Source organism: Equus przewalskii, chromosome 25 (genome assembly GCF_037783145.1).
Source record: "Equus przewalskii isolate Varuska chromosome 25, EquPr2, whole genome shotgun sequence".
Classification (NCBI taxonomy): Eukaryota; Metazoa; Chordata; class Mammalia; order Perissodactyla; family Equidae; genus Equus; species Equus przewalskii.
The window spans coordinates 3129762-3144863 of NC_091855.1; the positions used below are offsets into that span (position 1 = coordinate 3129762).

Sequence of the window (15102 nt, forward strand, 5' to 3'; positions counted from 1 at the left end):
GGAGCTCCTTCAGGTTCTGCATCCGAACCTGCTAGGGTATTAGGTTGTACCTTAGGGTTTAGGTAGGGTATGTAGGTTGTAGGGTACCAAAAACAAGTAGTAAAATCTCAGACAGACACCTTGGAGCAACTTAGAATGCTCAAACAAGTTCAAAATCAAGCTCATTATTTTTCCAGGAAAGCTCCCTCTTGATACATTTTAAGCCAGGTTCCCTACTTTATGATTATTTTTGACCTGTCCACTGCCTTACTCCATCCCCCGATGGCCAACTCCGTGAGCTGTCCTACAGGTGCTTATATCTAGTGATTTCTTCTCACTCCCACCATCACAATCCTAGTTAACTCTCACCAAAACTCTGCCTATCTCCAGCTTGACTCCACTCCATGCCTTCATGTCCTCTTTCCCTGGCTCAGTCTTCATAAACCGTAGCCAATGCTCAGCAGTTCTCCACTGCCAATCAAACACAGACCAAGGACACCCTCGAGCCAGTATATATCCCCGTTCCCTCTGCACATCCTGTACTCTAGCCTCACTCAATGACTAGATGCTTCAAACCCTTTCCACAAGGTAGAAGTACTTAAACAAATGTTTGGATGGATGGATGCTGAACCAGTTATTATTCCCTAAATACTCACCCCTATCTTGTTGTTCAAATCAACGTCTCTCTAGGAGTGCTACTTGCTCCTGTTCTCCGAATATCCAAACTGTGCTCATTCAGCAAAGCCCCTTTCCATGAAAGCTCCCCAGACCTCTCGCTCCTCGGAACTCTACGGTAATGTGTACACCCAACCTATGGCTTGCAGCTTAGTTCTTTATACCAGGTCCACCAAAGCCTCGCTGTCTCCTGACTAGAATATAACAAGCATCTGATAAGTTGCCCTCTTCGACTGAGGACCACCGAACTCAGGTATTTCGTTGTAGGCGTAAGGTTTCTTATAGTTTTCTTTCCCCTTAGATGCATCTCTTTAGCACCCTGGCTCAATGTGAATGTCCTGAAGGTTAAGTCTCTTACTTTCCAGCAAACTCATTCATTTTCATGATCTCCACTGAGCCCTTCACAAGTGCCCAAGTGAATCTCTCTAGCCACAGCCCCAAGTCACATGGTGGTCAGATTTTCTGAGGATAGTTTCCAATTTAATATCATGACTCCTCACAGGAGGCAGGAAATCATCAGTTACCCACCTGCACTAGCACAGACTCAGCATACAGTTTAGTTTATCCTTTTCTCCATGCCACCTCCCCCTACAGTGCTGCCATTTCTGTAATCTACTCGTTTGTTTGGATAAATAACTTTGCAGCACAAACCAACTCAACTCTGAATCCAACTTCCCTATCTATGCCCTATAATGTATCTGTATTATTCTGTATCATGACATCTTAAGTCAAAAGAGTCTGGAGAAATATTCAACAAGCTCTACAGGTTATAATTTAGGCCCTTTTCTGAATATATGTGGTATTTCAACAACAAAGTTTTAAAAAAAGAAGAAAGACTATTTGTGGGTAGCAAGCTCTTAATCTGTGGCCCTGAGTGCATGCATAGCTTCTGGAATCTGTTAGCTCTCTTAAAATGATTTGCAAAATTTTGAGTCTAGTCTAGAGAGTAGCAACTAGACTGCATTTATGTTCTAAAGACCAGTGGTTCCCAACCCCGGCGGGTCATCGGAACCACCCAGAGCAGCGCTACTCAAAGTGTGGCCTATGGATCTGGGCCTGCCTGCAAACTTTTACCAGTCAGACAAGAGGAGTACAGACATACAGAGTAAGTTTAGAAACTTTTTTCTTTGACATGGTAATTTAATATTGCCAGGACATCCAAGTATGCAATCATTTTTCCAGTAATTCATTTTATTGTATTTTACAAAAGCATCAGTATCAATTTATGACAGACTGGAAATTAAAGAGAAAAACTGGTCTTTCACTACAAATAGTTTAAGAACCAATGACCCAGTCCCCATGCGGGAGATTTTAATTTCCTACATCCAGGTGAGTCCCAGGATTCTCTGTCTAGATTTCAAAAAGGTCACCAGGTGACTCTGATGATTTGCCAGGGATGGAAACCACTGTTATAGAACCATATCTTTTATTTTCTGTGGTTGTTGCTTTTTTGGGTGGAGAGGGGGCTAAGAATCCGTCAAAAAGAGCTGATCAAGGTTATAAACTTGCTCATCAGAGAAATGTGCAAGCTCAGTAAATTCAGCAACTTCACGAGGTTCACAGATGCCCAGTGGCAAACCCCTGGTGTAAACACAGGGGAAGATGGGGAAAGAGGGCGAACTGATGCTGAGTCACGAGTCCTGCCACTGCCACTGAAGCAGAGCCTCTGGAGGATGCAGGCAAACCTCGGTGGATAATGGGCTCTCTGTAGCTCTGAGCACCTCTTCTCATGCTGCCCTGTGTCTCTAGCTTGTTATCCTGTGAAACTTCACAGGAGCGCTTTATCAGGACCAACACTTTCAAAGGAAGCTTTTACATCCACTATAAAATACTTGCTTCTGAAAGCAATGAGTAGACAAGAAAGGGATTCACAAAGTATGACAGTGACTCATTCTAAACTTTAAACATCAACCTTCAGAAATACATAGACTATTTCCAAGGATACAGGATTTCTAAGAGGACTCTCTTAGATTTTGACAACCACCTATGATAAAGTATGAACTGCACAAATATATGTAAGACTAATACAGATTAAAATATGTATAAAGCTCACTGTGGGAGAAAAAGCCAATACTCTTTACTTCTAGTACAAACTAATAATTATTGTAAGTAAGTACCAAGTTAGACGCTGAGCTGCCTGTTAGCTAAGGCAGATGGGAAACATTCCCCAACCTTTTTAATTGAGTAAGGTAGTAAATTATTCAAAGGTTTTTACACAAAAATTTCTTATACACATGTTTTACAAGGAGAGGAAGGCAAGTAGTCAACTTTCCCAGGTCGCTGTTGTCTCCCAACCCTCCTGTCTGCCTTTCCGTCTCTCTGGTTTACCAATCCCATGAAGTTCCACACAGGCCCTTTATCAGAGCTGCAGGGAGGGGGGCAAACTACTTACTTTTCTTCATTTCTTCATTTCCTTTACATATTGTTTGTTTCAGCTGCTCAATCCTCATCTTGCAGGACATTATTTTCCACCTCTTAAAAAATATATGCAATAAATATCAGAAACAGTTGTCTCTTATGATTAACATGATTATCGACCTGGTATCACCACTTATTTTCAGCTATATCTTAGAAAACATAATGAAGAAAAGACCAATATAATTATATTTATTATAGCTTTTGTAACGATGGTAGATTACAAAAAAGATAAAATGTTATTCTGGTTCAATGCAAAAGCTGCTAGGAAATTAAGAGAGAAAGAGACATTCACACCGTTCTTTTCTATGTGTTAATGAACATAGAGAAAAGTGTTGAAGGATATTCTCTTCACATGCTCTGTCTAATATAGCTTTTGGTCCAATATAGCTTTTGGATTTTAAAAGTCAATTAAAATTACATAAAATTAAAAAATCCAGTTCCTTACACTGCCCACATGTCAAGCGTTCAACACTATATGTGACTAATGGCTACCACATTGGTTGGTGTAGATAGAGGATATCTGCATCATCACAGAAAATTCTATTGAGGCACTACTCTAGAATCTCAGAAAATTCTATTGAGGCACTACTCTAGAATCTCAGTGCTGGTTATGGAGGTGACCATCAACATCACTGTATTAGCTCACTGATAGAATAAGCAAGTATTACTTGCAAAATAATAAAAACTGCAATAAAACAGAAGTTAAAAAAAAGTACATAACTCACATAAGATTTCTGGAAAAGCCTGAGAAAATTATATGAAACACGAAATTGCCTCTTTACATTACTGGGATTTAGGCACAGCTCCCCACAAGGTGAATAAAGGATCAGTAAAAACGTGACCTAGTAGTAGTTAGTTAAAAAGTATGGTTATCTATTCTATAATGCCTCCATAAACGTGGGTAATTAAAACTTGAACAATGTTCAAATGTTGATGGCGTCTGACCCTTGTCTAAGTAGTCTGCTGGTACGAGACACAGAGCAGATCACAGAGATGCTCCTAGGGGGAAAGTCCAGCCCCGCCAGGGGACTTGAGAGAGGCATCTGAAAACAGATCGTGGTGACTGATGGGTTCAGAAATGAATTGCAATGGGACATCTGCATTAGTCTTTCAGAATCAATATTGAATTTTGATACAAAAACTAGGAAATAGCACAGGGAATTTAGAAAAATGGGAATGAGATTCTTCATAAATAGCCTTTTACGCTCTTTTTCCATACAGCATGTTTTGTTTCTATATCATTCAGAACATGACCTGAATGCACTTGTATCACATATTAAGTATTATTTACAAATTATGAATGATGCTTATTATTGTAAAAAAATTAACCACCACAGAAGAGAAAAAAGAGAGTGATTGTTAGCCTGACTCCTTCCCACTCTTCAGGGGTAATCTCAATTAAAGTTGGATGTACATCTTTCAGATTTTTTTAGAGTATATTTATATTTAAAACACATACTTACACAAATGAAATCATACTTTACCATAGCCTATTTTCTGTTTGTTTTTCATTAAAAAACATATCTTGGACATCACTCCATATCAACCCGTGTAGACTAACCACATTCTTTTTAACAGCTACGCAGAATCATAATTATTCTCCTCATCCTGCCTGATGAGCATTTACATTATTCATGTTAACTTCACTATTAGTGATGCAGACAACCAGCTTCTTTGTCCATGATCTCTGCATTCATGTGCATTTTCTTAGGAGGAACACTGCCAGATATACCACACGCACATGCACAAAAAACTCAACAAACCACTACCAAATTGTCCCCCGAATAATATCTCAACGTGTGCTCCCACCAACAGTGAGGAAAAGTGTTATCAATCAAACTCCTTATTTTCATACGTAGTACTCATTTATTTCCAAGTTTGTGTTCATTTTGCTCAGGGTCTTTAACATACAGAATTTTCAAATTTTTATGTAGTCTGCCAAAAGGTTTTCCTTTATGGCTTATAAAGGTCTGCTCACTGCAGATTACACACTCATGTTTTAATTTTTTTATGAATTTACTTTTCACATTTAATCATTAACCCATCTAGAGAGTGTGTGTTTATGATGAGCAAGTAAACACACAAAAGATAGCCCGTTGTTCTTGTATTTCTGTCAATACCAGACTTTATAATTAGCCTTTATTATGGTTTCATAATTAATTGCCAATACCCTGTTTTTCATATCTAGATGAAATATTTGAGAAGCCTACACTACAAATATATTCAAATAGAGGGCTGCCAAAAAAATGATCAAAGATAAATTTAAATTCAAAATGATTTCTTAAGCTCTACCAACTTAAAAACATGTAATCTCAAGTACAAGTAATAGTATTTAAATACTTCTTACAGCTTACCAACTGATCTGTTATCCATTTTCCTTCCATAGCTTTTAACACTCTGTATGGAGAAGAGACAAAAAAATAAGCTTTTAAAATAATAAATTTTGTGAAGCTCAAAAACACAGTATCAACCACTGTTTAAACCTTTCTTTTTTTTTTGAGCAAGATTAGCCCTGAGCTAACATCTGCTGCCAATCCTTTTTTTTTTGTTTGCTGAGAAAGACTGGCCCTGAGCTAACATCCGTGCCCATCTTCCTCTCTTTTATATGTGGGACACCTGCCACAGCATGGCTTGACAAGTGCTACACAGGTCCACACCCAGGATCCGAATCAGCGAACTCCGGGCCACTGAAGCAGAATGTGTGAACTTAACCACTGCACCACCAGGCCGGCCCCTCAACAACTTTTTAAAATAAGTTCTTAGAAATGGCTCGAAATATCAAACTGGGGCTTAAGCATTTAAAAATGTTTTCCAAATTTCCTGTTCTCTGCACATTTTTTCTCACCTCCTTCCTTTTGCCCTCTTCATACTGCCCAGAGCCTTTCTACAAACCTTCACAATAAACTTCCTTAATAGCCACAGCCTTTGTCCTCAGTCATAATCAATAATCTTCATCAGTCATAATTAATAATGACAGTTACAAGAGAATTCACGATCTAAAATGCTACGATCGGTTTCCAAAGAAATGGCACGAGCCAGTGTCTGCAAAGATTTGTTCTATGGGATAATGTCCTTTGGGAAAAAATAAAAGTGTATGTGATCAAGTGAGTTACAGAAGTGACTGAGCTAAATAAAGCCAAGCAGGTGTCTCCACTGCAGGGCAACTCAGGAGACTCACTCTGCTCAACAATGTGTTCATCAGACCCGGGGGGTGTCTGGAGAACAGTGGCTAGGTCAGTCTGGGACAGAAAGTTCTATAGGAGACAATTCTTAAATCCAGAGGGTGAGAGAGTCATCAGATGTGCTTGTTAATAACTCAGATTCCCGGGCCTCCCCTCAGACCTGCTGAATCAGAATATCTGAGGATAAGATTTCACAAATCTGCATTTCTAACCGTTACCTCAGTTAATGAATTCTGATGCAGATAATATGCAGACCACACTTTGCAAAACACTGATACAGAAGAAGAACAGTAAACGGAGGCAGTGATGTCCTACCGGAGGCCCCATCACTAATTCAAGTCTAATATGCCTACTGTCCTGGGCCCATTTGCCACACGCCAATTACCAGGGCCAGGGGTTTGATCCATCCATCTAGTCACTGAGTGCCTGCTGTGTACTAGGCACCGGGTCTGATCCCAGTAGTCTCTAGAACCTGATAATCTCTCCTATTTTGCTCCCCCAGATGCACTGCTCTTCCCCACTTTGACATGGTATCCTAAATTCATTAAGGTAGCAGTCCATGTATCAGAATACCACAGCACTGAATTAAACCACATGGTGACCACAAATTAAAAAGCAAAATGAAAACTCACTCTTTTTGAAATTCTTCTTGCTTGCTCTTAAGTTGGCTTAACCTTTCCTTCTTGTCTACAAACCTATAAGAAAAAAATTCAGGATTTTATTTAAATGTTCATTTATTCAGTTCAATGAGATTATGCAAAGTCCTGAGAGTCAATCATTTCTGGAGACTCATCTGGAAATGTTGCTGTCCTCCAAGTAAATATACATCTTCTCAATGGGATGCACATAGCTGCTTACTATTTGGTTATTTTAAAACTGACTTCAAATTCTCAGCTTTAAAATTCTTTCATAAATTTATAAAATGTGTCTATAGGCTTTTCCCCCTAGGTTAAATTATCTTCCAAAACAGGCATATCAGATCATTAAAGTGAATGTGAATTCAAGGAAATTGAGGCTTCTCTTACAAAACTAATTTTAATTAAGCTTAATTTAATCCTGCTCTCACCTGTAAATTGATTCCTTATAATTTTTAAAGCGCACACTTTTTTTCCTCACTGATTTCACTGCTAGTCATTATGGGCATTAAAGTTACTCAGTAAAAGCTATCAGCAGGGTTATCACATTGCAGTTCATTTTCAGTTTGTCAGTCTTCTACCCCTATCTCATTACTTTCTTACTGCTACTTTGTTCAGGGTTTAGTTTGCCTTTTTTGTTTTGCAGTTTAAGGTGGAAACTTAGATCACTGATTTTAAGCCTCTCTCTTTTTAATATAACCATATAAAGTTATAAATTCCCCCCTAACTATCGCTTTAGCCAAACCCTAAAATTTTTGATATGGTGCATTTTCATTATTATTTAGTTTGAAATGTCTAATTTTCCATAAAATTCCCCTCTGATCCCTAAGTTATTTAGAAGAACATTGTTTCATTTCCATATACATGGGCTTTATTGTTTTCTACTTTAATTCTCATGTGGTCACAGAATATTCTATGAGATTTCAGTCTTTTGATTTGAGACTGACTTATGGCCTTGCATATGGTGTGCCCTGGTGAAAAGTTCCACGTGCACTTTAAAAAGGTGTATTCTACAGCTGTTGGGTAGTATTCTATAAATGTCAACTAGCTGTAGGTGGCCAACAGTGTCATTCAGATCTTCTAGATCTATGCTGTTCAATATGATAGCCATCAGTCACATGTGGCTACTGAGTACCTAAAATGTGGCCTGTTGCTTAATAAGAATTTGGGTAAAAAAAAAAAGCGTATGACTAACATCATGAAACTGATCTTGAAATGAGCTAACAGTGGCTCACTATTTTCAAGGAAAAAACAGTAATTCCAGATGCTACAGTACATGGTCTGGAGTCCAAAGTTAGGCTTTGGCTGTCTCCTGAATTCCTAGCCTAAATGAAAACAATTTAACAGAACCATAACAGCTCTAAAAATCTCTTAAGATAATCCAGACATAGAAGTCTCTCTAAAATACTATTTCTAAAACCCCACGTTTGAAACATCCCCAAAGGTATCTACTTCTAAACAGAAGGGGTAAAATGGTCTAATTATGATCCTACCATTTCAAAATCAGTCACTGAAAATGTACAATATATATTAAACAAAAAAGAAAATTAGGCCATGTGTGGCACAATTATATACTTATGTGACTAAATTAAAATTAAATTAAAATTCAGTCCCTCAGTTGCACTGACCACATTTCAACAGCCACATACAGCTGGCGGCTACCTTACTGGACAGTGCAGATACAGAACATCATTGTGGAAAGTTCTACTGGGTAGCACTGCAATGGCTAGTAAGGTGGTAACTGCATGAAACAGTACTAGAACATTCAGAAACTAATGTGAAATGCAGACAAACCCACAGGTTCATCAATTAATTTATCAGGCATTTACTGTGTGTCTGCAACTTAAAATAAAGCATCTTCCAGAATATTAAGAAATCTAATTATATATTCTTCTGCAACTGACTGTGTATTCTTGGACATATTACTTAATTGTTATATGCTTCCACTTCCTTGTATCAAAAATGAGAAACTAATATGGTATTTATTTCCACCTCACTGAGGCAATGTGGTGATTCATGGTCCGATAACCTGAAGAAGACAACAACCTTGCAGGATTCATCACACCATGCTAACAAAGGACTGACGGGCGGCGGATAACATCTTGCTGTTAGAGGCTATAAAAGTTCTCCTTTCAGACCTGTTGTGAAAACGCCACTTTGCACTAAAACAAATTGGGATGACAAACAACTCTTTCCAGCTGTATATCGAGCTGGTTGATTCTCTTGGGCTTTGCTAAAAAAACAAACAAACTTAAAACATAAACATACAGATGACAGCAGAAGATAATGCCCACTGTATCAAACTCTTCATGAGTATTGTTATTCTTCACGAAAGAAATTAAAAATAGGCGGGATTAACAAAGCTAAGCAGCAGATGGTATCAAAGAATGCAGCTGGGTCAACATTTCAACAGCTCATCAGCACACTCATCCGTTCTCTGCATTCTCCATCCCACCACGCACGGAAATAGATTAAAAATTCATTCCGGGGGCCAGCCCCGTGGCCAAGTGGTTAAGTTCACGTGCTCCCCTTCGGTGGCCCAGGGTTTCACCAGTTTGGATCCTGGGTGCAGACCTAGCACTGCTCATTAGGCCATGCTGAGGCGGCGTCCCACACAGCACAACCAGGGCCCTACGACTAGAATATACAACTATGTACTGGGGGACTTTGGGGAGAAGAAGAAAAAAAAACAAAAGAAAATTGGCAATAGATGTTAGCTCAGGTGCCAATATTAAAATAAAAATGTGAAACGCTTATGAAAAAAAAATTCATTCCTCAATTCTGTGCTTTCTCAATATGGTTTCCAAGAAGTGGAAAGATTTAATAGACAGTCATCAAATTCAAACCAGATTTAATGATACATATTTTACCTTAAAAAAAAAAGGAAGGGCGGAAGAAATATTTTATGTACTATCCTTCAAATTGGGTATATTAGATAAAATATCTTGTATATTTTTCCATGTCAGAACCTATAGATTATCCAATTCTTTAAGAGGTACACAGAATTTCATTGAATGGACATCATATAATTTACTGATGAACACTGCCATCACATTCAAATTTTCACTATTATCAGTAATGCTATAAATGAATATCCTAGTGCATAAATCTTTACAAGCTTTTAGGTTTGTCTATGAGAAATTCCTATAAATAAAATAAAGTGCTGGGTCAAATATTTACATGCAAAATTCTGGCAGTTATCTTTAAATTCCCTCTGAATCACTTCATATAATTTTCAACCCTGCCAACAGTAACAGAACCTGTTTTCTCACACTCTTCCAAAACACTGCACATTTCTTTTTGTCTTTGCTCATCTATTGGCCTCCTACACCTACCTCCCAGATAGTGCATAACACATGCATTAGCTCTTCTTTAGCTCATTATTAGAAATGTGACCGTCCTTTGCTATCTCACCGGCTACTTTCTTTTCTTATTCCCCTAAGTCCTTTGTTCATTTTTATATATATATTTTTTTAACTTTATTTATGTATTTATTTATTTATTTATTTAGGGAAGACTGGCCCTGAGCTAACATCCATTCCCATCTTCCTCTACTTTATATGTGGGATGCCTGCCACAGCAATGGCGTGCCAAGCGGTGCGTAGGTCCGCACCCGGGATCCGAACTGGCAAACCCTGGGCTCCTGAAGCAGAATGTGCAAACTTGACCGCTGTGCTACCGGGCCAGCCCAGATTTTTTTCTTTAAGGGTTATTTGTTAGGGAAATAAGCCATTTTTCTTTCATACATCTTCAAATTATTTTTTTCAATCTGCTCTGACTACTTATGTTTCTGCTCTACAGAATTTTCCAAACTTTTATGCAGACATTTATTATTTTGTTGTTTAATGACTCTAATTTTGTGTTGTTTTCAGAAAGCAATCTGCCAGTGAGGCTGTAACCACGCCCCATGGCTTTTGCAACATATTTCTTATCTTTTCTCTCCCAATTTAAAAATGCCCACTATATTATTTACCAAATTTCCCCATACTTATATTTGTTTATTTTCCCTAAAACAGTACTCCCTTAAATTGACTTTCAAACAGTTCCCCTGCAATAGAGACTCATGAGGACAAGAAGCTGGTGGTCACACAGCACCTGGGTGGTACAAAAGATGGCATACAACCCAGCTCAGACTTCAGAGGGAGCTTTCTGGGAGTCATGCCTGTCTGGGCTGAGACTTGAGGATGGGTTAGAGTTGGCTCTGTTAAGGGAAGGAAGGCATTATAGGCAGAGGAAATTCTGCTGTTTCACAAGGTAAAAAGTTAATTTGTCCTGCACCAAAGCATTTCAACATACCAGGTGGGACAACAGGGACAGGAGTGTGTTGCTAATAACATTATCAGTTAAGAGTGTGAGCCTCATCACACCAGGCTGTTCCATGGCCACAGACAATCGTGGACAACCGAGCGGATCTATTCACAGGTGGGCCCATTCACACAAACCTGTGCCATACTACCAGAAAACAGCTCCCAGGCATGCACTCTATCAGGGATCCATGCTATTACTCCCGTGCTGGGCGATAGTTAACATTGTCGTAACACCTACAGCTTTCTGAGCACTACGTCCCAAGCAGAGCATCTTTCATTAAATAACCCTGATCTCCCCATCTGCCTGCCCAGTTCTTTCCCTCATCCTAGGGGTATATACATTTACTTGGTGCTCAGGGCTATGGCAATACAAAAGGCTGAGAAGCACTACTAACATATTCTAAGAAGGGCAAAAAAAAAATAAAAAACCTTTCAAATATACAATTGAAGACCTTAAAAAATACTAAACCCTCTGAACCACTTATTGCAGTTCAAGGAAACAGATCAGAGATGAAGAGGAAAATTTATGTTTGAAGGCGTCAATCATGAAATCAGCCATAATAGCAAAAATTGGAAACAACTTTAGCATTCTATAGGATAATGATTAATCAATGACACTATATTGCCCTGAAGGACAAATATTTTCGTAGACAAAGACATGAGTATGTGTTTATGAGATGTTGGGTTAAAAAAAAAGCGCAGAACAAACTACCCAGACATGGTACGATTCCAAATGAAAGAATATATTTACAAGCACACACATATACATAGAAACAAAGCCAGAAGGACATATAACACAGTATTTACAGAGTTGTGAGACCATGAGTAAAATCTGTTTCCTTCTTTAGATATTTCTGTACTTTACAAGTTTTCTAAAATAATCACATAAACTTTTACAATCAGAAAAAGAAGACACCATTCAATCAATTAAAATCCTCAAGTTTCCCCTTTGAGGATCATATCCACTATAAAAATATATACAGGGGCCAGCCAGGTGGTGCAGCGGTTAAGTTCTCGAGCTCTGCTTTGGCAGCATGGGGTTCACCAGTTTGAATCCTGGGCACAGACCTATGCACCGCTTGTCAAGCCATGCTGCGGCAGGCATCCCACATATAAAGTAGAGGAAGATGGGCACAGATGTTAGCTCAGGGCCTGTCTTCCTCAGCAAAAAAGAGGAGGACTGGCAGCGGAGGTTAGCTCAGGACTAATCTTCCTCGAAAAATTTTAAAAAATAAAAAATAAATAAATAAAAATATATATACAATCCCCTAAAAGTATCTAAAGTTCTTAGGTCTCTTGAGACAGATTATATTCCTTAGGTTTCTTAAACTAAGGGAGGCGGAATGAGCACTAACAGTTTTTCGGTCAGTGGTGCGGAACTTTCTCCATCTCTGCTGTGGACACAGGTTTGGGGGAAGAGTTAATGATGACTTCTGGCTCTAGACATAAGGCAGTGAGGCTTCTCAAGCCAGTAAGTGAGAGCACAGATGTGCCTGGGGAAGAGAGCACAGCAGGCTCCCTTACTTAAGTAGAGATGGTTAAAGAAGTAAATATTTTTTCAGATGTATCAAGTTTTTATTTTTTAATCCATTCTGCCAATCTCTAGCTTTTTAAAAGGAGTGTTTAATACATTTATGTTTAAAGTAATTACATACAAGGAATGATTTATTCCTGTTTTGGTATTTGATTTTGATATGATATCTTTTTTTAATTTTTTTTTTATTTTTTAAAGATTGGCACCTGAGCTAGCATCTGTTGCCAATATTTTTTTTTTCTTTTTCTTTTGTCTCCTTCTCCCCAAAGCCCCCCAGTACACAGTTGTATATTCCAGTTGTAGGTCCTTCTGGTGGTGCTATGTGGGACGCCGCCTCAGCATGGCCTGACAAGCAGTGCCATGTCCGCGCCCAGGATCCGAACCAGCGAAACCCTGGGCCGCCAAAGCAGAGTACATAAACTTAACCACTCGGCCACATGGCCAGCCTCTGACTTACCTTTTATGTTCCCCAATTCTTACATTTCTTCCTTCATTTTTTGTGATAACATATACATGACATAAAAATTAGCATTTTAACATTTTAAGTGTACAGGCCAGTGACATTAAATACTTTCACTTGACAACCATCACCACTATCCATCATCAGGACGATCATCTTCCTGAGTTGAAACTCTGTACCCTTAAAGCAGTGACTCCCCACAGCTAAATATTTTTTGAATTAGGATACTAATGCAGTAAGAATTATTAGCTATTAAATTTTTCTTCCTTAATTCCTTAAGCATACAAGGGAATGATGTTTATGGACAAATGCAATATGAACAAAAAATGGTCCTTATTGGAACGGTTAACTTATGTTAGAACATTCAGAATATGAGAAAATATAGTAAAAACATACTCCACTAGCGGGAATGAAGGTTAAGTCATTAATAGAAAATAGAAACAAAGCATTGTTTAGTTTCCTCACTTGTAAAATGGGAATAATGCTTATCCTACTTGGTTACAGGAATTAAGTAAGATAAACGTGAAAGCATCACATACAGGCACTTAGTTACATAATATACACCAGTTCCTTTTGTTCAATGCAACAACTAATTTTGGACTTAATCTTACTATATATATATAGAAATACAGTTCAGATCTGGAAGTGAATTTAAAAATTAGCGTAGCCCAGGAGTAAGTAAGGCACAACTACTCTGGGTTTCCTCATTTTTAAAATAAGTTAATAACTTATGGGTTTATGGGAGGGAATAAATGAGATGATAAATGTAAAAGCCTTTATAAATTCTAAAAGGTACAATGATAAGAGTAGCCAGTGACACTGATTAAAAACAAAAGCCATATTTTCTTAGCAGATCCACACGTGCTGGTCCTAAGCTGCATCAGATGGGAGTTGAGACCCTTTCGGAAAGACAATCAAATGGCAGTAAGGTTGATAAACTCTTGTCTAAAGATGGGGGTCCAGCTCCCTGTAGAGCTTTAGTTCTGCTGAGTGAGGTATACAAATTCGGGACCAGGACTGAATTCTCAGGACTATAGACTTTTACAGGCTATAGTGACTGACAACCAAAAAGACACTGGAGAGAGAACAGAAATGTCTAAAGGGTAATTTTTTGGATGTTGGCTGTATCTTCCCCTTGAAATCTTCAGTAACATCTAAATTTCTTGCTCATCCTTTATCCCATCTCTCAATTTGTTTAGCACCCATATTTCTGCTTCCTGGTAGAAGTGTAATCACACATTCTTAAACCTCACAGTGAAGGCAATGCTGCATCATTCCTTACATTCCTTACATCATATCCATATGCATAAAGCGTCTTTCTTCCTTTCTTTTTTTGGTTTTGCTGAGGAAGATTTGCCCTGAGCTAACAGCTGCTGCCACTCTTGTTTTTTTTTCCTTCAGGTAGATTAGCCCTGAGCTAACATCTGTGCCAATCTTCCTCCACTTTATGTGTGGGTCACTGCCACAGCATGGCTGATGAGTGGTGTAGGTCCGTGCCCAGGATCTGAACCCATGAACCCAGGCCGCTGAAGTGAAATGCGCCAAAATTAACCACTATACCAAGGGGCCAGCCCCTCGTGTGTGCATCTTTCTTTTTGATCCACACTTTAAAATAACCAGTTCCTAAGCCAGCAGCCGATTTTCCCAGCTGCTACAGTCCCAGATTCTGTTCTCCATCTTATTCCTACATCTATCATAAACTGGTAACCAATTTGTTTCCAGTTTTGAGTGGAAAGATTACTTCAACTTGTCAGTTATTTATTGGATAACAGTGTTATTTTTGATGTCAGATAAACATATAATCCAGAAAATTATATTCCTGTTAAAAGACCTACAATTTTTAAATGTTCACCAGTACAAGATCAAAAGGAGATTGTGTGGAGAGTACTGCTTAATATCATTCCTCTTCATC

General features: G+C 38.5%; 1 protein-coding gene across 3 annotated transcripts in view; it reads right to left on the minus strand.

Annotated features, from left to right (window-relative positions):
* The window catches only part of ATG14 (autophagy related 14), a 53430-nt gene that overhangs the window by 32812 nt on the left and 5516 nt on the right, over window positions 1–15102 (minus strand). For all 3 annotated transcript variants that reach the window (XR_011532955.1, XR_011532954.1, XM_008536771.2), the window contains exons 2-4: window positions 6887–6949; window positions 5427–5469; window positions 3047–3128 (exon numbers count right to left, since the gene is read on the minus strand). Coding sequence is in view for 1 of the 3 variants with exons in the window: in XM_008536771.2 (XP_008534993.2) it covers window positions 3047–3128; window positions 5427–5469; window positions 6887–6949 (188 nt within the window). In the remaining 2 variants the exon portion in view is untranslated. The remainder of the gene's footprint in view (window positions 1–3046; window positions 3129–5426; window positions 5470–6886; window positions 6950–15102) is intronic.